Below are 23,871 nucleotides of genomic sequence, written 5' to 3' on the forward strand. Positions count from 1 at the left end.
TCACAGAGTATACTCTATCACTAAGCATCCATGAGATTTGGCAGTTTTGCACAATCCACACACAGAAAACAAAGGGGTCCTGTTTCAACATGGCAGCGCCTATGAAGCACTTTTTACATGTAGGAGATTTTCTAATCCGTTTCAGATATAGACAAAAACAGCTGACTAAAGGGTTAAACTAAGGAGGGAAAAGATATATATTTGTTATGTCTCAAGGTGACAGGTCCTCTTTAAATAGCAGTGTGCTTCATCGCCCTTAAAGTTGGTAAAATAAAATGTTGTTTTTATTTAACACCCTGATTCCTGCAGTGCTTTTCTACTTTTTACCTGTAAGTGAAAAGTAGAAAAGCACTGCAGGAATCAGGGTGTCAACTATATGTGTCATTTGGCAAAGGGTACTCAAACTTTTACATTCAGTTGTGCTATATGTGCTCATTTATACCCTACAGTGTTGGTTTTACCATAGTTCTCCTGCTGCTTTTTCTGTCTTCCTTGGTTATATCTCATTCTATTTTTCTCTCAAATTTCTTTTTTCCAAATTGTCCTAATCACACACTCTCCATAATCCATTTGTATATGTGCTATTACCTATTCTTTCATTACTTTGATTAACTTCTCCTTCAGTATGGGTCTGTGGATATGAGAAACCGAACAGCAGAAGAAGCCTACTTAGAGATGCTTAAACCAGCAGAAAATATCAGGGTAAAAGTACAACACAAAATCGATGAATTCAACAAATTGAAAGACCTGCCTGGTGACGGATTCTATATACGGTAATTAATGTGGTAATCAGAGACAATGTTAAAACTCAGATCAATCATTCAGAAAATAAATGTGCAGTGTCTACTTTGAGTTGTCTTAACTATATGAATTATAAAGGGGGTAATTTTTCCTCCCTCTATTGCCACCTTCACTGACAGAGAGGTTATTGTTCTGTTGATAGGACAATGGAACGTGGGGTAATTTCAAGCATTTTTGTTCTTGAATGAATTCTCTCCATTCACTGTAAAGCAGTTATTTGCAAGCAGAGTTGCACTCTCTTGGATGTCAAATGTAGTTTTGAATTGCAGTATCCAAGTGACTATCGCCTGACAAGCAAGTTGGCAATTTAGGTAATTTCCATACAAGTTAATGGGTTTAAAAGACTCAAAATCACCCTGTTACCACTCCCACTCCCGTAACAGGGTATATACATCCTTTTACTGAGCTGCATCCTTTGTGAAAGCTTTGAGTTATGGAACAGCTCATCATACAGAGGTCATGACAGCAAACTGGTAATTTGCTTTTCAGATGACTATGTAGTAAACAATGTGGCAAAGTGTTACAGGAAGTTAGAAACAAAGAGTGTTTTTAATTTTCTTGCAAAAAAGCAGCATCTGGTCACATCTAGAAGCCTATTTCTGTTTTTTTGAAATAGAAATTTAGTTCAGAGAGCCTAATATACTGCATGGGGGTGGCATCAGAGCTTCTGCCTCAGGTGGCAGCAGCCCCACAAACAGTGCTGAACCCAGTGTATCCCTGTGTATTATAGCTTACTTATAATCTGCTATACATTAAGGGTCCTACAGCCCTGCATGTTGTCTCCATTACTACAAATAGCAGAGCCTTAAACAGACAATTTTACATTTGCTGGGTAATCATAGATTATATGTAAATGGCTCGTTCACCTTTGAATTAACTTTTAGTATAATGTAGAGAGTAATATTCTGAGACATTTGCATTTGGTTTATATGTTTTATTATTTGTGGTTTGCAATTTTCAGGTCCAAATTACCCTAGCAACCATGCGTTGATTTAAATAAGAGACTGGAATAGGGATAGGAGAGGTCCTGAATACAAAGATGAGTAATAAACAGTAACAATACATTTGTAGTCTTATAGCGCATTTGTTTTTGTTGATGGGGCCAGGGCCACCATTTGTAAACTGGATATGTTGAGAAGAAGACAAATAATTCAAAAACTATAAAAAAAAAAAAAAAATAGACAATGAAGTCCAATTAAAGAGTTGCTTATAATTGGCCACTTTATAACATACTAAAAGTTAACTTAAAGGTGAACCACCCCTTTAAAGTCATTAGTGGCATTTTATATTACTAGTTTACATTTTTATCTTTGGCAGCACACTTTATGAGCGTCAAGCAGAGCTTCCAAAGGAATTAAGTTTTAAAAAGGATGACATACTGTATGTGGATGACACCCTTCCTCAAGGAACTTTTGGCACATGGATGGCATGGCAACTGGATGAAAATGCACAGAAACTGGAAAGGGGGCAGGTTCCTAGCAAATACATGTGAGTCTACCTCTCTGTACAACTTGTTAACATAATTCTTCATTAACATTGACTTTCTTTCAAGGAAAATACAAAATACTTTAAAGGGGATAGATAATCCTAGGTTAAACATGAATTAGTTAAATAATACTTGTAATTCCTTTTTTTGTTTTATAAAGAGCTATTCCCTTTAGTAGTTGTAGTCAAGATAATCCCATTGTAAGCAACCGAATTGATAATATGAATGGAACAATTAAGATATAGTTTCACAGAAATTGAGAGCAGAAGGACGCTGCCGCAGATTTACTGCTAATGTGCAAATTTATTGTCCACACGACATGTTTCGGACATATGCCCTTCTTGCCCGAAACATGTTGTGTGGACAATAAATTTGCACATTAGCAGTAAATCTGCGGCAGCGTCCTTCTGTTCTCAATTTCTGTGAAACTATAGTACTATATTTGGTGCTGGGACGGAGCACCAGTGGGACAGTCATAGGACCAGCTATACTCTCCACCGTGTATAATCTTACAATTTGGAACAATTAAACTATAAGGATAGACTGTCAAACTTTGGGTTGTTTTGTCTATAGAAAATGCTTGCACAAGGGGCATGATTAATTTTTATAAATACTTTAGAGGGAATTATAGACTGATAGCAGGGATGTTTTTTCACATAGAAAATATCATAAAACACTCCTAGGTATGTGCAATTTAATTTTAACTTTCACATGCGAAGGTGTTTTTTCTTGGTGAGGGGCAATAAGGTTATGTAATGCCCTGCTGCTCAACGATAGGATGGCAGATTCTATTAGTGTTTCTAAAAATGTTTTGGATGATGACTTGGATAAGTATAATATCCAAGACTATTGTTATCTTAACATCAAGGGGCATATTTATCAAGGGTTGAAATTTGAATTCATAAAGACCAACCGAAATTAAGTTCGGATTTGGCTGAATTCGAATCATACGAATCGAAGGAATATCGCATTTGATCGAATTTGATCCAAAGTTTTTCCCAGAAAAAAACAGCTAAAACAGCAATTCGGCAGGTTTTAGATGGCGAATGTCAAAGTCGAGACAGTACATGATAAATTTCTTTATTTGTATTTTCAAATTTCTTTCAAATCGAATCGAATTTGGACTATTCCCTAGTCGAAGTCCCCAAAAATAGATCGAAATTCAAATTTTTTTCATTCGAAAATTCACCTTGACCTTTGATAAATCTGCCCCCAACAGTTAGTTTAGTATAGGTATGTGTTAGTGATGGACCCTTATCCGTCATCTCACTGCCCTCCCTGCAACTATGTAGCTATCTCATAGTCAACTTCTGAACTACAGAGAAAACAGAAAATAAGGAATGCACACTCTGTAAATGAATAAAAACGAATTTTATTCCATGCTAGTTACCCCACATGGCAACAGCATGTCGCTCTACGCGTTTCGACCTAAAGAGGTCTTCATCAGGGGCACAAAAATCAAAAAAAAGGCAGAAAGAATAATACAAGTGAAGCAGTTAAATACCTTGTGGCATATACAGTCAATCAGTGACAAACGATCGCACATCAGCGCGTGTGCCGTCACTTCCGGTTTTCAAAGTGAGCAAACCATCCCCTATGCATTATGGGAGTACTTCCGGAACGCAAATGCGTTCCAATAACCGGAAGTGGACGTCACTCGTGCATTTAATGATAGAAGAGAAAAGGAACACAATAAATGTGGTGCTGTCATATAACAAATGCGATAATATGGTATTAAATCTCATGTTGGTTATGTCTAACACTCCAAACTTCAATTCTATATAACAAGGTACCCCGTGGGATACCCTCTGGAACGCAAATGCGTTCCACCATATAGAGGTCTCCAGATGAATGAGACTACAGGGCCAAAAATGGGACATTCAATTAATATAAGATATGCAAAGAATATAAAACATATGAAACAAGCATAAGAGGCAATACGTCTCAGCCATTAATACTTTAACACTTTGAATGATACGTCCCTTTGGTCCACCATCTCACATGGGCACATAACCAGCATATAATGGGGTAATGAATTTAACCCCTAAAACAGAAAGAAAAATATGTTATTAAATAAAATAAGTACAATATTCACCACAGCCATTGTATATCCCAGGGCAGTCATACATACCAGGAGGTATATCTCTTAGGAGTCTTAGAGCATTTCCAAAGGCTGAGCATAGGCCATCCAAATTATCTGGTCTGTAAAAAGCAGGATAAGTTCAATGCATCATTTAAACCCATAGGGGTAACTGTGTCAAGGTGGAAAATCCATTCCGCCTCTCTCCTTAAGTAAGGTATTCTTATCAATACCCCCCCGGAGGAGATTATCTGATCAATTCCCATAAGACGTAAGGATGATATATTATGGTTGTGTTCTTTACAATGTGTCACTAACGGCGTGGTATCTTTCCCAATTTTTATAACACTTTTGTGTTTCAAAAATCTATCCTTAAGTTTCTGTATTGTTTTGCCTATGTAGTAAAGACCACATGGGCAAACAATCATGTAAATCACATGTGTAGATTGACAAGTGATACGATGTTTAATTTGGAATCTTTGTGCTGTCCGTGGATGTGCAAAGGATGTCCCTTGTAACATGCTATTGCACACCGAGCAATTTTAGCATCTGAAGTTACCGGGTTGTGGATTAGACAAAAAATGTTGTGTCAAGTAATATGCTTTATTGTCAGCCTTAACAAGTACATCTTTTAAATTTTTTCCCCGTTTATAAGCAAACATTGGGGTATCCTGACAAACAGGTCCAAAAATGGCATCTGTTTGTAAATGATGGCAATGTGTCCGCACAATATGTTTAATATAACGACTGGCCGTAGTATATTTCGTTACAAAAACCTTCTTTTCCATAGTATTGTCTCTTCGCTGCCTTTCTATATTTACCTTGACTAACGCTTGATCCACAAATTCTTGCATGTATCCACGCTCACGAAACCTATCAGCCATTACTGTTAATGACTTCCCCAATTCTTCTGTTTCTGATGTAATTCATTTGACCCTAAGCATCTGTGAATATGGTAAGGCTTTAATTAATGCCGGTGGATGAAAGCTTGTGGCATGTAAAAGATTATTGCGATCAGTGGATTTACGAAAAATGCTTGTTTTAAATTTACCTGATTGATAGGTAATCATTATATCTAGGAATGAAACTGCAGTCCCACTCCAAGATGCCGTAAAACGAATTGTGGATGGAATGTTATTTAAATAATCAATGAAAGCGACCAGGGAAGATTCATCTCCCTGCCAGAGAAAAAAGAGATCATCTATGTAACGATAATATCCCAAAATATGCTGCCAAAAATCAGATTTGTAAATGTGTTGATCTTCATACTGTGCCATAAATAAATTAGCATAAGATGAGGCCACATTACTCCCCATCGCTGTGCCTTGCTTTTGTCTGTAAAATATATTTTCAAACCTAAAATAATTATGATCCAGTATGAAACAGAGCAATTGGTAAACAAAGAGGGCCAGAGTGTTTTCTATCTGCCCGTTCATTAATAATGCAAAAATTGTAGCTTTACCCAGATCATGAGGTATATTAGTATAGAGGCTGGAAATGTCCATAGTAACCAATATAATATTGGTCTGTTTGGTTTGGTCAATTTCAATAGAATGCAATTTGGACAGGAAATCAAAAGAGTCTTTTATAAAAGACGGAATTTGTGTCACAAATGGTTGAAGGAATGAGTCCACAAATTGTGCAATAGGCTGACTGATGGATCCTGAAGCCGAAATAATCGGTCTCCCGGGAGGGTTGACCAACGACTTGTGAATCTTTGGGAGAAGATATAGGCAAGGGCGACGCGGATAATTCATAATGAGAAACTCACTAGTTTTTGAGTCAATGAGGTTTGCTTCTTGAGCACCACTCACCATATCCTTAATTTTATCCAAATATTCAAATGTGGGGTCTAGCGACAACGTCTCATAACACGTGTCATCAGCTAGCTGTCGCAAATCCTCTGCTTTATAATTCACATAATCCATTATGACTATGCCTCCGCCCTTATCTGCCGGTTTAACAATCCTGGTTGTATCCCTTGACAGTTCTTTTATCAATCTCATATCGTCACGTTTAAGATTACTGCAATATTTGTGTTTCTGTTTGATATACTTTCGTACATCACGTCTTACGTTATTTGCAAAAGTACTTACAGACTTATTTTGTACGGGTGGCATATAGGTGGATTTTAATTTAAGTTGCCTTGACATTGTGGAGGCCTGTTGCTCAGCTTCTGGATCAGCTCGCTCCTCAGTAAATCTGGAGAGAAAAAAAGAATTCAGATTAAGTTGGCAGCAAAATTTAAACAATTCAACCTCAAAATTAAACAGGTTGAAATTAGTAGTAGGGACAAAACTTAAGCCCCTACTCAACACACCAACCTGTGTGTCTGTCAATGTTGTGGACGATAAGTTGAAAATTATTTGTCTCTCTTGCTGCGGGTTTTGACCGGACTCAAATTGGTCCCTTGGGGTCCCTCCTGTAATGTATGACTATTTTCTCTTTGACTTTCCTCTCCTGGTTTTTTTCTTGAACGGTTTTTTTTGGCCTTGGATAAAAAGCTTGGATTTTTGATGTTCTGAATTACAGAGATGCTGCTTTCAGTAACAGTTACAAATATTTTTTAAAAAAAATTAAGTATATTTAAATTATCCACCATATAAAAATATTGAATTAAAAAATATTGAAAACCTGCTTATTACTACATTTTCTTTGAGCAAAAAGCTGTTTTTATGTGCTGTTTTTTGTATTATAGGATGGAACAAGAATTTTCACGAAGACTCAGTATGTCAGAAGGCCGTGATGAGACCATGGCCAGCAAAACACTCTCTGCTGCTGCTAGACGTTCATTCTTCCGAAGAAAACACAAGCATAAGCGCAGTGGGTCTAGAGATGGAAAGGACCTGCAAGGCTTGGACACTATCAGTACTGATTCAATCCCCTTCTTAGATGGTAAAAATTACTGATACAGGATGAATGTGAAGAGAGCTGCCCCTAGCCAAAGTCGTCAAGGAATAATCCAGAGAGAGAACATTCTTTAATTATTGTATTTTCTATTTACCATTATCATTTACAGTGTAATTTTTTTAAAATTTCCACAGAATCGGTTAGTTTGGCATACCAACGAGTCCAAAGGGTGGATTGCACTTCTCCCAGACCAGTTCTTATTCTTGGGCCATTGGTTGATGCTGTGAAAGATATGCTGGTAAAGGAGTCACCTGGAAAGTTTTGTAGATGCCCACTTGGTAAGTGAGTAAACCATCCTCAAAGAGAATTGTCATCTTAAAATCAGCTTTTATAATGTAACTTATGGTACATAATGTACCTTTATAATGATACTTTTGGTACATAATGTACTAAAAAATGGTATGCAAAGACAATAACAGCCTATTTTGTTTTTTTTTTGTTAACTCTTTATTCTCTCTGGTTTGGTATTTATCTTGCTAGAAGTATTTGAATGTCAGATTGGAAAAGGTTTGAAAAGAAAGTTAACCATAATAAGAAAAATCTCTGAATTAGTCTTTTTTCAAGGTCATTGATCCCAAAAAAAACATATAATTTTAAATATCAATTTAATTAAAAATGAAGTCAATTACAAATTATCATATACATTATTACATTACATTAAGGGGCCGATTCACTAACTTCGAGTGAAGGATTCGAAGGTAAAAAACTTCGAATTTCGAAGTTTTTTTTGGGCTACTTCGACCATTGAATGGGCTACTTCGACCTTCAACTACAACTTCGAATTGAAGGATTCGAAGTAAAAATCGTTCGACTATTCGACCATTCAATAGTCGAAGTACTGTCTCTTTAAAAAAAACTTCGACCCCCTAGTTCGCCATCTAAAAGCTACCGAAGTCAATGTTAGCCTATGGGGAAGGTCCCCATAGGCTTGGCTAACTTTTTTTGATCGAAGGATATTCCTTTGATCGTTGGATTAAAATCCTCCGAATCGTTCGATTCAAAGGATTTTATCGTTCGATCGAAGGAATTATCCTTCGATCGTTCGATCGAACTATCTGCGCTAAATCCTTCGACTTCGATATTCGAAGTCAAAGGATTTTAATTCCTAGTCGAATATCGAGTATTAACCCTCGATATTCGACCCATAGTGAATCGGCCCCTAAATCTACTAAAAGCAGATTGATCCTTAGAATAGATTTGTATTGCTTATCTTGCTGTTGAGCCCTCTTAGGGTAGGGGCACACTGGTCTTTGTGGCGACCAATCTCCCCGAACTTCTTCCCTCTGTCTTGCGCCGGCTATAATGAAAAGTCACCTGTGGCATAGCACACGCGGAGCTTCGTATTCCGAAGTCGCCCTTAGTTGCCTCACGAGGAAACTTTGTGCGACTTCAGAATACGAAGCGCCTCTTGTGCCATGCCGCAGGAGACTTTTCATTAAAGCCGGTGCAAGACAGAGGGAAGGCGTCCGGGGAGATTGGTCGCCGCAAAGACAAGGCAATTAGTCGCCAGGCAACTAAATCTTCCCGAATCGCCCAGTGTGCCTCTACCCTTATATTCACCACTTGAAACCACTTTTTTGCTTGCTAATGAAAGTGGGGCCCTAGCCACCAGACAACCATTTAGGTTCCAAACTAGGAATCTGCAGAAAAAAAGTTAAACAAATGAAAAACAAAACATATATATATATCATATTTAATATCAAGGCAATCCATCCCTTTAATTCTAATGTACCATTTAATATTTGTTTCCTGTAATTCTCATTCTATGCAGTGCATTGTATCTTTTAATACATATTGTCATCCAATCTTTTGCAGAGGTTATGAAAGCTTCTCAACAGGCTATAGAGCGTGGGGTGAAGGACTGTTTGTTTATAGACTACAAGAGACGTAGCGGCCATTTTGATGTCACGACCGTGGCTTCAATAAAAGAGATAACAGAGAAGGTAATCTCTAAAAAATTTTTGATTGTGCTGATTGGCGAGTCCAAGTACTTCTTATTTGTTTGTAGCTCCTGAACTAAATATAACTGTCTATAAAGTCATATTTTTGTCTGCTTCATAGGACTGCCATTGTTTACTGGACATAGCACCACATGCTATAGAGAGACTGCACAGTGTTCACATCTATCCCATTGTACTATTCATCCGGTACAAAAGCACTAAGCAAATAAAGTGAGTAACTAACTGCACCATCACAAACAATGAATAAAATGATACACTGAACTTTGTGGGGTCACCTAGCACTCCCCATTCCATGAGCAACAAAGACTTGGTTTCAACAAGTATATTTTAGGAACAGTCCCTAGAAATAATTTAATACTATATTATTAAATTATTTCTAGGGACTGTTCCTAAAATATCCATAATTAATCATCTATGAAGTAGAATGTGTACTGAACACTAAATTATTATAAGAGCAAAAGATAAAACAGAAATATCCGTTTACCGTATATACTCGTGTATAAACCGACCCGTGTATAAGCCGAGGTACCTAATTTTACCTACAAAAACTGGGAAAACTTATTGACTCGCGTATAAGCCTAGGGTGAGAAATGCAGCAGCTACTGGTAAGTTTCAATAATCATGTCACGCCTCCACACACCATGCCTACTTACACATTTTGTACTGAGGCTGCTGTATTAAATATGAAAGGTGGGAGAGTACATGAGTACCGGTAATGTAAAATAAATACTTTTTTTTTATACTATTCAAATATTTTGGCTCCTGGGTATTTTAGTCTTGTACATTAAACTTTGCAGTAGGCAAATTGTTAAAACAAAAACTACATTTCCCAACATACATTGGGAGATATTTAGCACATTAGGGCAAGGAAAAATTTCAGCTGGTTTCCAAGCAGCCAAAGGCCCAAAAAGTAGCCCAAATCCGTACCTTGGCTAGTTTGTGCTTTCAAAACCCGCCTGGGCTTTAAATTACTAGCCTAATTTGGCTGGAAAACAGACAACATGGCAACCCTGGGGTAAAATACCCAGCATGCCATGCCAGCCCCGTTAGTCTAACTTGCGCCCCTTGTGGTAAGTGCAGGTACTACAGGCAGCACATTACTGAGTCCCTCTAATTGCCCTGTTGCACAGTACCCAGCCACTGTCTGGATAACCCAGAAAAACAAGCCCGGGCTGCTCACGGATTACGGGGAACTTACCACTTTCAGGTCGAGCACCCCATCCTTCGCCTCCTGCAGCAGCGACACAAACTTACTAGTGAGCAGCCCAAGGCTCTTCTCGTGCCGGCTGGACGCTCCCGCTGCTTCCGCCATGGTATCCACCGACCGCAACTTAACTCGGGGCGGGCCCTTAAGCCCGCCCCCCAACTCGGCAAGTGATAACGAGGAAACTCGGTGAGACACGCGGCCCGCCCCCCTCCCTGACTCTCTCCTCCTCCGACACCACTAGCAGCAGCACGCCTTGCAGGGAGCGCGCACCGCGGGCACACACACTCCCTAGCCTGGGAGTCAGGGGCGGCAGCCAGGCAGCAGTCAGCAAGAGAGGGAAGGCGCAGGCGCAGCCATCAGCACGGAAGAGGCACGCGCATCAAATAGGTAATTTTTTTTAACTGACCCGCGTATAAGCCGAGGCAGCATTTTTCATCTTATTTTGGGACCTGAAAAACTAGGCTTATACGCGAGTATATACGGTAAATCCATAATGCATAAAACTGTCAACCAAACAGTCTTTGTTTTGGACTGGGGCAGAAAACCACAGACCTAAGGCCAGCTATCTAAACTATTTTACTTCTCTCCCTCTTTATTATCTCTCTCTTTTTTTACATACTATAATCTATCCTTCCATTTATTTCTCCACTTTCTTACAATACTAAAATAGGTAATGACCAAGAAACAGGCCAAATAGTTAGCACAAGAGGGTCCACTGACACCTAGGTCCACAAGGATTTTTCCTGGTATCCTAGTGGATCAGACCGACACTGAACAGCAGTAAGCCCCGTATTGCATCTTTATATGTTAACACCTTGTTACAATATGGTGTTGCACAATCCACCTGTTTAATTATACAATATACATCTCTGTGCTTAAGCATATTGACTAAATATATATATAAGTTATTAGTTCATAGTGTCCATCCAGGGACTGCATGCTGAGGTGAGTATATTATTAAAGGTTATTCACCTTTGAGATAACTTTAAGTATGATATAGAGAGTGCTATTCTGAGATAATTTGCAATTTTTCATTTTTTATTATTGAAGGTTTTTGAGTTATTTAGCTTTTTATTCAGTAGCTCTTCAATTAGCATTTTAAGCAATCTGGTAACTAGGGCCCAAATACCCTAGCAACCCTGTATAAAAACCATGAATAAAAGACTGGAATATGAATAGGAGAGAGTCTGAATAGAAGGATCAGTAATAAAAAAGTAACAATAACGATACATTTGTAGCCTTACAGTGCATTTGTTTCTTAGAAGGGGACAGTGACGCCTATTTGAAAGCTGCAAAGAATCAGAAGAAAAAGACAAATAACTATAAAACTATAAAAAAAAAATGAAAGCCAATTGAAAAGTTGCTTAGAATAGGTCGTTCTATAACATAATAAAAGTTACCTTAAAGGTGAACCACCCCTTTAATACTTTTACTAAATTTATATATCACCTTATTTACTTTATGACACTGATCCAAGGTAATACATCTGCGCTTATTGGGTTAGCCAGTAAATTTGGTCATTTGCAGAAGTATTCATACCTTTGAACATTTCTCTGATTTTACATTGATTTAACTTTGCATAAAAAATCTTACACTGACATTTTGGTCTGTTTATTTATTATGAACATTATATACAGTAATATCTTAATTGTTTTTCGTTTTCACTAAAACTCAAAGTAATAGAACATGAAATATACTGTTTGCAAATGTATTCATCAATAGCAACTTTAAAGAAATGCAATAGAAGTATACACCAGATGCCAGCTTTGTTCAGCAGTAGTTTTCAAATTTGCTCTAGGTTATTAAGATATGTCCGATGATCTTTATACATTTAAATTTTTAAATATTGCTACATGGGACTGAGATAAGTGAATGGGCCATTGCAGGACATTCACCTTTTGTTATTGACATGATGTTACTTTGGTTTCTTGGGATCATTGTCCTACTGAAAGATGAACTTTCTTACAAGCATCATTTTCATAGCAGACAAACTCTTCTCATACACTGCATTTTGCACTAATTTATTCTTCTTTCTATTTTAACAAGATATTTAATATTCTTGTATATGAGAAGCATGTGGATTACCTTTAAATTAACTTTTACTATGGTGTTAACTATGTAATTCAATATTTCAATTGTTCTTAGTTTAAAATACAATTCTATGGTCAGTGACTACAGCATTACATGTCTTTGAATATTGGTGTATAGGTGAGTATTCATATATTAAAAATTAAATCTTGTCTTTTAGTCGTAAACACTTTTCTCGCAACCTAAATCTAAAGCTAGCAATACAGGTTGACAAAGTTACCAAAACAGTGTAATTCCCCACATGCAAAACCTGAAAAATAGAGCTGGCACCATTCCGACACCCCAAAAATATGACTAAATTAAGTAAAGTCCAGGAGTCTCAAAATATTATTAAAGTAGTACAAAAATCTTCATTTACATCTTGTATAAAAAATAAAAGCCTGACACATTTCGTGTCCCCACAGGACAGTTAATCATAGGCTAACTCCTGGACTTTACTTAATTTAGTCATATTTTTGGGGTGTCGGAATGGTGCCAGCTCTATTTTTCAGGTTTTGTATGCATTTTCTCCCCCTGCTGAGGGCTTGGAGCTTGAGCACCCGACCCCATATGGAAAGCGGTAAGCTTATCCTTATATCCTTAAATGTCCATGCTTTCTATTACTTTCCTTTATATAGTAATTCCCCACATGGTAGATTTAACACTCATGATTGACTTAGTCTTTGTTTATGTAGGGATAAAAGTAGCAACTGTTATACATTATGTTTAATTTTTATATTGACAAATACATGTAATAATGTCCTTCTTTTTCCAAAAAGTGATTTTAAACCATTTCTGAATGGCTGTGTATATCATTTTCATGCATAATTCATGTTTATTGACTGTGTTTTGTCTATTTCCATTGACAGATCTTCAAATTCTCTACTGATTATTTGAAATTAGATCCAGTTATTATATGTTTTCTCCTGAGCTCTGGCCATTTTGTTTGTATTCTGTTTTCATTGCAAGATGGTTTTGTAAAGCAAATCTTCCATTTGTAAATAGAATGATATGTAATGGTTGGGATCCAAAGGTGGTGTTTTATTTTCTTTGCACATTGTTCTTTAGGGAACAAAAGGACCCAATCTTTCTAAGGGACAAAGTGACACAAAAACATTCCAAAGAACAGTTTGAAATTGCACAGAAGATTGAACAGGAATACAGCAAATATTTTACAGGTGGGTGATTGTGAATACTTTCAACTTAATGATGGTTTTCTCTATTCACTATTCCTTTTAGTATATGGAGATTCTATTGGCACAAAATGAATAATTCTGTTATTAGAGATTTTATAAAATAACACAAATAGTACCTGGATTCAGTTTCAGTATGTGGGCTACTTTTCAGGACGGTGAGGAAATCCTACACTTTCTTAAAGGAAGCTTTTATCTCCTATTATAAGAAATGTCAGTCTGTGCAGATTCCATTTACTCCTTCCTGCTAAATACCTACATTTATCTTATTACATAGTTACATAGTTAAGTTGGGTTAAAAAAAGACCAAACTTCATCAAGTTCATCCCCTCCAAATGAACCCCAGTGCACATACATACACATATTCATACCACTCAATCTTTACACTCACATAATCCATATATGCCAATATAAATATATATAATAATAGTTTTATAGAATAGATAGTATAGTGTAGATTTTAGTATCTCCGTAGCCTATGATATTCTGTTTGTCCAAGAAATCATCCAAGCCAATCTTAAAGGCATTAACAGAATCTGCCATGACAACATCATCCGGCAGGGCATTCCACAACCTTTCTGTTCTCACTGTGAAGAACCACCATGGTTGCTTCAAAATAAAAGTTTTGCTCCTGTACTCTATACGGGTGGACTCCAGCCTTGACAGTCAGACATAGTTTGTATGTATATGTGTATGTTAACATTTTATAGAAATTGTATTTTAGTACTAATGTTGATCATTCACCTTGCCATTGATACTGTATGTGTTTCCAGCTCCTCAGATGCCTGTAAGGTTTTACATCATATGACACACATTCATGTACATAATATACCAGGATACTAAATTGTTTTAAATTTTCTCTTGTTACAGCTGTAATCCAAGGTGGTGCATTGTTTAGCATTTGCAATCAGATTTGTTCCATTGTGGATCAAGAACAAAATAAAGCTTTGTGGATTCCAGCAGGATGCTTGTAAAGTTCAGAGAGAATAGTTCTCTTCATGACTCAAGAAGTAATCACAGTAGTTATCTACAGAAATCCTCAACTGTGCCTGCCATTGCTGGATTTGTTAATTGTTTTAAGAAAAACACTATATACTTAGTAACTCAGTATTTATTGGTAAGCCACTTATTCCATCTCCAAATCATTAGAGATACCATATGACAAGAATAGCCACAGGTGTCAGTCAGTGAAGAACTGGTACTTGAAAAATGCAACCAGGATAATGGACAGACTACCAAGACATTCTGCACATCATTTATGCTTTAGAAACCAGAACTGAAAGTGAGCAGATTTCACAAGAACTGCCTCCATCTCTTTGGACAAACCGATGCACTAATCAGAAAAACAAAACAAGCCTGCATTTGATGTCAGCAAACTGATCACATAATAAAGAGAATTGTAAAAGGCCACTTTTAAACAATTCATAAAATGCAAGAGCACAGCGAGTGCTTCTTCTCTAGGGACCATTATGTTATCCCAAGAGGGCTCTGACTTGCTAATTAAAGGTACTAGGCACTAGGACAGAAGCAAAGTATTGCTTTTCACAAGTGTTGAAATTTAAGTCCTGTAATATACTGTATATGCTTTCACTTTGCAACTTTGGGAACTGTCAGCACTGCATTCCTTCCACTGTTATACTTGAATAGGGGACTCCAAAAGAGATTAAACACTCCTTAAAATTGATCTTTTTTTATAACCACTTTGTTGCTGAAGATTGTAACTGCACCTACAAAACATCTTTGGGGTAAAGAAATGCTGTCATATTCAAATGTAAGTCTTTAAGTGGAAGCAGAACAGTTGTTACACCATCAGCTAGGGGAAAGTGAAGATTGTGGCACCGTGGGTATCAAAGAAAGTGCTCAGGAACTATAAGAAATGGATCACAACTTTTATTTTTGTCAATATTAGTGTTTCTTCTAAAAACATTTTGGCTAAGGCCACATAACTAGCTGTGACCCAACTTCAAACCATGATCAACTATAGTTAATTCATGTCAGTGTTTCAGATCACACTTCTGGAAATATTTGATATAAATAGAAAGATTGCAACCCCTGTTACCTAATAATAACTTAAACCACCATGTCAAAGTAAAGGTCTGACCTATGTTAGTAATGTTACAATTGTAGAATGGAGAGAAGAAAGAACCACACTTGACCTTTTATAAAATAGGATAATCACTCCACAAATAATGTTATTAGTCTGTTAATCATGTTATTAGTCTGTTAATCACAGAGTCCAACTCTCAAGTATATAAAGTGTCAGTGTTTGAATTTAATAACTAAGGTGCAATACAAGAATATCAATGAATTAAATTGATGAATAAATTAATAACCAATCACGTGATACAATTAAAGCGCAATTAAAGAATTCATTATCAGGCTGTTAGTACCAAAAGAAAATCTAAAGTGCTGTTCAATGCTTAAATCCAATTAGAGCGCCAATTAATTTAAAACTAAGTAAATAATTTATACCACGGATCTAAAGTGATGTGCAATGTTAAATAAATTCCACCCCAGCACCAATTCATAGAAAATTCATTAATAGTCTAATTAATTAAATAATAATGAAGAATCTAAAGTGCTGTGCAATACTTGATAAATCGATTGGATTCCAATTAAAAGCGGTATATAGATAGAAAAGGAGTCAATGGTTTAAGATTAAAGAGAAAAGTATCGGGCACTTGCTCAAGTTCAAGGAAAATAGTAAAAGGTACCCGCGAAAGGACCTGTATCTGCATCTTGTATTGCACCTTAGTTATTAAATTTGCCTTGAGAAAGCTGTCGTAGATGAAACACACGTTGTGTGCTTTGTTTGTTTTTACTTATACCAGTGATTTGGCTTTTTAATAAGAATTCTAGTTCGGTTTAGTTTGTGTAAGGGTGGTGTTTTGGTGCCTCCTTGCTCAGCTCAACCTTCACCAATCCTCTCTTTATCTACTACTCCAAGGGGCCAATGATTTGTTCAGGTTAATTTAGTTCTCTACAGCTTAGCGCTAGCATATATTACGAGACCACAGTCATGGTTACCCTGTCTTCTCCATCTTTGTGGTGTCCCAGGGATAGAAATTATTAGGCAGCAGCTTTGGGGGCAGCTCCACCATTCTTTATATAATTTTCTCTTACTGTTTTCCTTGAACTTGAGCAAGTGGCCGATACTTTTCTCTTTAACCTTAAACCATTGACTCCTTTTCTATCTATATATCGATTTTGATTGGAATCCAATCAATTTATCAAGTATTGCACAGCACTTTAGAATCTTTGGTATTAATTAATGTCTATTGATGAAATATCTATGAATTGGTGCTGCGGTGGAATTTATTTAACATTGCACAGCACTTTAGATGTGTGGTATAAATTATTTACTTAATTTTAAATTAATTTCTACTACTGGAAATATTTGATCATTGGGATGTAATACTGTATATACTTGGATGTGTCCGCTGGATCCCTGTCTTCATTTGCACTTGAGTTTAGGCCAGCCTTAATGTCAAGGTCATTCTGTCTTTATGACCAAAAGTCTAAGTGAAGGAAAAGGCAGTTATTGTTCTGGGGAAATATCCCACTATGCCTTTCTGCTTTTAAGTTATTAACTTTTACAAGTAGAGTCCCTTAAATTAAAATCTTGGGTTTCTAATATCGAACTCGCATGTTTACTCACAGTTTTGTGTGTATTATTGCCTTTTCTGACTTGCCGGCACCTGCACATAAAATTAGAGAACCAAATCAAATGTCTTCATAGTTAGACTTTTTAAAATATCAAGAATATGGCAATGAACGATGAGCTTAAAACCTACAGCTATTTTCAGTAAGGAAGCACTACTTTGGCACCCAGTAATCACTAAGGAGATAAATGAATTCCTAAACAATGTATTCCTAAACAATGTTTGAATTTGAAGATCTATCTTTAGAACATATATTTTATAACTGTTCCTGTTTTGTCCTATTAATGCAAAAGCAGCCAAAAAGCTTTATTTTTTAATATTTTTATAGCTAATTACATACATATAATAACAGAGAGTTGTCATCCCCACAAATGCAAATCCCCTCTTTCGAGATAAATTGTCCATATGAGGGAACATTTTTTAGAAAACCTTAAGCTGGTTTGCCTCCTTGCCATTATGAATGCCAATCTTATTACATTATAATAGGCAAAAAAATTAGAATATAAGGCCAGTCATTTTTTCTATAGAAGGTGGCAACCATAACTCAAAACAATTTGAACAGAGGGACACCCGTTTTCTTCTGTTAATTCATTCTTATATAAATGGTGATTAGACCTGTAGCACAATACATTGCTGTGTTAGAGACTTTTAATTCACATCATAGCACATCTAACACCTGCTTAAGACGATTCAGGTTATCCCTCAAACACTGTGATGCATCAGTGATACATATGCAAAAAAAAAAAAAAAAAAACAGGTACAAAGAAATCTTGTTATACATTTATTCAATATAAATTTGTCTTCTCTGAGGGTGGGGAACACCGTGAATAGTTCATTTATCACACTAAAAGAGTGCTGAAAAGGTGTCAGAGGCGTCACTACATGGCACTAGCCCCCCTCCCCAAAATGCCCCTCGAGCACAGCCACCCCTTACCTGCCTCCCGCAACCTAACCACCAGCCCGCTCTCGTCCTCTGCTCTCAGCCAGCTCTCTGGTAAGGGAGCGGTTGGGGAGGGGGATTTCTATATAACTTCATAGAAAACAGACCTCATGGTCCTTTTTTTTTTAATAGGGTTTATCAGAAAAGGGATTCATTTTGCACTAGATCCAAAAAAAAAACGAATTTCCCCAATCACATTGCTTGTTTAACAGATGGTTCTTTGTTTTAGTTTTAAGTACAGTAAAAATACATTTATTGTGAAATAGCAATAATTTATGTTTCATTTGCTAGTCTTTGAAGTGGATTTAGAACTGGCAATTTACGATACAGATTTTTCTTTCATTCACCAAGGTCGATTTTTACAAAACTGAAAACATTAAACCATAGTGAGCTGATAAAATAAAGGCCAATTTCTATAATTAAGGGTGTAGATCTGTTTAATTTATGCATGAGCATGTCTGTCACATATAACAGGGTAAATTAAAAAAAGCCAAGTATAAAATTTCTTTCTGTCACAAGTCTTTATCTTGAAATATGTTAACTTCAGAAAGCTGAGACTTAATTGAATACGCTATGACATGTTTTTTTGTGACAGATTTAAACAGCACTGTAACCTCTTATTTCACATTATTTCAGTGAGCAGGACTTATGTTGGAAACACTTTTCCCTCCATGGATTTGATAACGTATCTGTGAGGGCTACTCACCCTGGCGGTCTAGTGGGCCGGCGGGGACGCCCGCCACACGGTCCTCCTCTTCTCAAGCGCTGGTTCCCTAGTGCGTGCGCGCCTCTGCTAGATTTAAAGGCGCAGTCATCATGTCCTGGGTGCATTGGCACGAAATTTAAACACTATAAAAGGGAATTCCAGTGTGTAATTCTTTGCCCGTTATAGATTTTGTCCTAATGAGTTCCTGGTGCTTCTGTGCTATTTAGCTTCTGTTTCCTGATATCTGATTACCTGTTGTGACCCCTGCCTGTTCTAAGACTATCCTGACTTCTGGAATCCTGACCCTGCCTGGTAACCAGCTCTTCTGCATCCGCATCTTCTGCATCCTCTGATTGATCTCCTGGTTTGACCCTTGCCCGTCTGACTCCGCTTGTAATCTGCCTGCCTCGATCTAGCCTGATTGACTACGCCTTTTTGTCTACGCCTTGTACTGCGATCTTCTGCCCAGAGACTTTGCCCCTTTGCTCGTCCAGAACCTTTTGCTTGGCACCTCTCTTAATAAGACCTGGCGACATTATAACAAATGGAAGACAAAGGTCACCCTACCGCTGCTGCTTCTACCACTGAAGCGCTCCTCACTACTCTGCTACAGCACTTGGAGGATCAAGAGCGGAGCAAGATTATCTGATGCAAGGCTTTCATAACCTGACTCGCAGACTGGACACTACGCAACAGACGCCAAGTCTAGTAGTTTCACCTCCTGTTGCCGTCCAAGTGGGTTCTCCTGCTGTGATGAGTAATATTCATAAACCCCATGAACCCAAAATTTCTTTACCTGAAATATTTAGTGGGGATAGAACCAATTTTTTTGTCTTTCAGGAGGCATGCAAACTATACCTGAGTTTTTTCCCTCAGTCCTTTACTACTGGGGAGGAAAAAGTGAGTTTTGTAATGACCCTATTACAGGGTGACCCTCAAATTTGGGCTCTAAGATTATCCTCCTCTGACCCTGCCCGTTTTTCCCTTGAAACCTTCTCTAACACCATGGCAATACTTTACGATAGGGATGCACCGAATCCAGGATTCGGTTCGGGATTCGGCCTTTTTCAGCAGGATTCGGATTAGGCCGAATCCTTCTGCCTGGCCGAACCGAATCCTAATTTGCATATGTAAATTAGGGGTGGGGAGGGAAATCACGTGACATTTTGTCACAAAACAAGGAAGTAAAAAAATGTTTTACCCTTCCCACCCCTAATTTGCATATGCAAATTAGGGTCTGGTATTCGGCCGAATCTTTCGCAAAGGGTTTGGGGGGTTTGGCCGAATCCAAAAAAGTGGATTCAGTGCATCCCTACTATACGATGACCCGTATAGTGCAGCATCTGCTGATACCGCGATTCGTAAATTACGCCAGGGCAAACGGGATGCAGAGGTGTATTGTAGAAACTGCTTGGAACGACATGGCACTTCGTAGCCAATTCCAGATAGGGCTCTGATACTGTCAAGGACAGCTTAGTAAACTACCCTCTTATCTACTAATTTGGATGATCTAATGTCTCTTGCCATCCAAGTAGATAGAAGACAGGGGGAGAGAAGATGTGAGAAGGGTACTTCCTTTCCTACTGGGTTTGCTAATGTTAAGCCATCAAACCCCTCTGTGCCTCTACCTCAGGAGGAACCCATGCAATTGGGCATAACTCATCTAACTCCTGAGGAAAAGGCCCTCAGGCGGTCTCAGGGTCTGTGTATTTACTGTGGGGAGAAGGGTCTTAACCAGTGTCCTAAGAGGCCAGGAAACTTCAAAGCCTAAATGGCTCCATTTGGGTCAAGAAGTTTCCTCTCCCTAATTTTGATCATGGTACCTGTTAATTTAACCTGGCCTTCGGGCTCTGTTAAGGTTTCCGCTTTAAGTCCTCCCATGAGAATCTTAGCCATTGACAAAAATCCTTTGGGTTCAGGTATGGTAACCAAAAAGACTGCGATCTCGCCAATGTGCACTTACAACTTGCACTCTGAGGAGTTATCCTTCTATGGTATTGAGGGTTCTTCTACTTCTCCTCTAATTTTAGGTTTACCTTGGTTATGGGTACATAACCCACATATTGATTGGGTAACTTGGGAAATTCTTCAATGGGGTCAAAAATGTAAGGGCTCTTGCATAAATGTTCCTCAATTGGTGGCAGTCACATCCCTAGAGGGTTTACCTGCGGCTTATGCTGATTTCTCTGATGTGTTTTCTAAAAAAAGCCGCAGAAACTTTACTCCCATATAGGCATTATGGGGTATATTTATCAAAGAGTGAAGTTCCACCACTAGAGTGAAATTCCGCCACTCCATTCATTTCTATGGGATTTTTATAGGCATATTTATCAAAGGGTGAACTTTCACTTTCACCCATTGATAAATACGCCTTTCAAAATCCCATAGAAATGAATTGAGAGCTGCGGAACTTCACTCATTCCTGGGTCTACTCCCCCTAGAGGGAGAACTTAACCTCTTTCTTTGCCCGAAGCCCAAGCAATGAAAGAGTACATCAAGGAAAACCTCGAAAGAGGTTTCTTTAGGCCCTCTAGTTCCCCTGCTGGTGCTGGGTTCTTTTTCGTAGGCAAGAAGGATGGAGGTCTTCGTCCATGAATCGATTACATGGGCCTTAATAAAATTACCATCAAAAACCACTATCCCCTTCTGCTGATTTCGGAACTATTTGATTAGGTCAAGAATGCTACTATCTGTTCCAAACTTGACCTTAGAGGTTCATAAAAATTCATTCGTATCCGGGAAGGGGATGAGTGGAAAACTGCCTTTAACACCAGGGATGGCCACTACGAATATTTAGTTATGCCTTTCGGTCTTTGCAACGCCCCTGCAGTGTTCCAGGAATTTGTCAACTACATCTTCCAGGACAGCTGGGGTTATTCGTAGTGGAATAGCTTGACGATATTCAAATTTTTTCCTCTAACTTGAGTAACCATCGAAAACATGTCCGGGAGGTGTTGTTTAGGTTAAGGAAGAATAATTTTTTTGCGAAGCTTGAGAAATGCACCTTTGAGGTTTCTTATGTTCAATTTTTGGGGTTCAATATCTCCAGTAAGGGTCTAGAAATGGATCCTGGGAAGGTTAGGGCTGTACTGGATTGGGCTCAGCCTCTTTCTTTACGTGCAACCCAAAGGTTCTTAGGTTTTGCTAATTACTATCGTCAATTCATTAAAATCTTCTTTTGGTGGTGTCTCCAATCACAGATCTAACCAAGAATGGTGCAGATCCAAGTATGTGGCCTCCCGAGGCTATTCAAGCTTTTGAATTTCTCAAAAAAGAATTTGTGTCTGCTCCCATTCTCCGTCACCCTGATACCACTCTTCCTTTTATTGTTGAGGTTGATGCCTCAGAGGTTGGGGCTGGGGCGGTCCTTTCTCCAAGGCATCCAATAACCAACAGGTGCATCCTTGTGCATTCTTCTCTAGGAAATTTTCATCTGCCTAGGCCAATTATGACATTGGAAATAGAGAATTGTTGGCTATCAAATGGGCCTTTGAGGAATGGCGACACTTGTTGGAGGGGGCTAAACATACTATAACAGTCTTTACTGACCACAAAAACCTGTTGTACATCGAGTCTGCTAAGCGGTTGAATCCTAGGCAGGCTAGATGGGCTTTTTTTTTACCCGGTTTAATTTATCTCTCACATACAGGCCTGGTTCTGGGTGAGTTAATTGTGGCAGCTCTGGGATCAGACATTGTTACACTATTGTCTTCAGTTCAATCTTCTGCCCCTGTAGAAACTCCCTCCGGGAGATTATTTGTACCTGAGGACTTAAGGGAACAGGTTCTGGTGAGGCTCCTAATTCAAAAATGGCGGGACATCCTGGTATTTCTAAGACTGTGTCTTTATTGTCTCTCAATGTGTGGTGGCCTTCTTTTAAACAAGATGTCAAAAATGTTGTTAATTCTTGCCCTGTCTGTCAGAGGTCAAAGTCTTCTAGGAACCTGTCACAGGGATTGATAAGGCCATTACCTATTTCTGACAGACCCTGGTCCCATCTGTCTATGGATTTTATTGTTGACCTCCCTTCATCTCAAGGGAAAACAGTGATTTGGGTGGTAGTGGATAGGTTCAGCAAAATGAGTCATTTCATTTCCCTCCCATCGGCTAAGTCTTTGTCTGAGATATTTATTTCCAGTATTTTCAAATTACATGGTTTTCTGATCAATATTGTTTCTGACAGAGGGGTACAGTTTGCTTCTAAATTTTGGCGAGCATTCTGCTCTCTGGTTGGGATTGATTTGTCTTTTTCTTCTGCATACCACCCTCAGACTAATGGACAAACTGAAAGGGTTAATCAGTCCCTTGAACAATTCTTAAGGTGTTATGTGTCTGACAACCAATCCTCTTGGGCTGAATTATTACTCTGGGCAGAATTTGCTTACAATAATGCTACTCATGCTTCTACTGGTCAATCTCCGTTTTTTATTGTTAATGGTTTACATCCCAAAGCATTTTCTTTTTCTGGTTCATTATCCTCTGTACCCTCTGTCAATTCTTCTGTCAAAACAATTTGCCAAGATCTGGTCTGCGGTGCACGACTCTCTTTCTGCAGCTACGGCCACTCAAAAGAGGGCAGCTGATAGGTCTCTTAGAGAGGCACCCAAATATCAGGTAGGAGACTCAGTATGGTTATCCACAAGAATCATCAAACTTAAGGTTGCCTCACTCAAGTTGGGGCCCAGGCTTATTGGTCCATACCCCATTACTGAAATAATCAATCCTTCTTCTGTTCGTCTCAAACTACCTGATAATTTTAAGATCTCTAATACTTTCATGTCTCCCTGTTAAAACCAGCCACACAGATGCGCCAACAGTCCTTTCCTCCCCCAGTGTTGGTATAAGGTCAGCCTGAATT

At 38.2% G+C, this 23,871-nt stretch overlaps 1 protein-coding gene across 5 annotated transcripts in view; it reads left to right on the forward strand.

The window, feature by feature from the left end:
• The window catches only part of dlg5.L (discs large homolog 5 L homeolog), a 206,457-nt gene extending 187,731 nt beyond the window's left edge, over positions 1-18,726 (forward strand). For all 5 annotated transcript variants that reach the window (XM_018240317.2, XM_018240321.2, XM_018240319.2 and 2 more), the window contains 8 exons: positions 625-773; positions 2,119-2,289; positions 7,066-7,262; positions 7,412-7,555; positions 9,093-9,220; positions 9,339-9,448; positions 13,581-13,690; positions 14,576-18,726. In XM_018240317.2, the coding sequence (XP_018095806.1) occupies positions 625-773; positions 2,119-2,289; positions 7,066-7,262; positions 7,412-7,555; positions 9,093-9,220; positions 9,339-9,448; positions 13,581-13,690; positions 14,576-14,679 (1,113 nt within the window). In that variant the 3' untranslated portion in view covers positions 14,680-18,726. The remainder of the gene's footprint in view (positions 1-624; positions 774-2,118; positions 2,290-7,065; positions 7,263-7,411; positions 7,556-9,092; positions 9,221-9,338; positions 9,449-13,580; positions 13,691-14,575) is intronic.
• Positions 18,727-23,871: the final 5,145 nt, after the last annotated feature.

Source organism: Xenopus laevis, chromosome 7L (assembly GCF_017654675.1).
Source record: "Xenopus laevis strain J_2021 chromosome 7L, Xenopus_laevis_v10.1, whole genome shotgun sequence".
Taxonomy (NCBI): Eukaryota; Metazoa; Chordata; class Amphibia; order Anura; family Pipidae; genus Xenopus; species Xenopus laevis.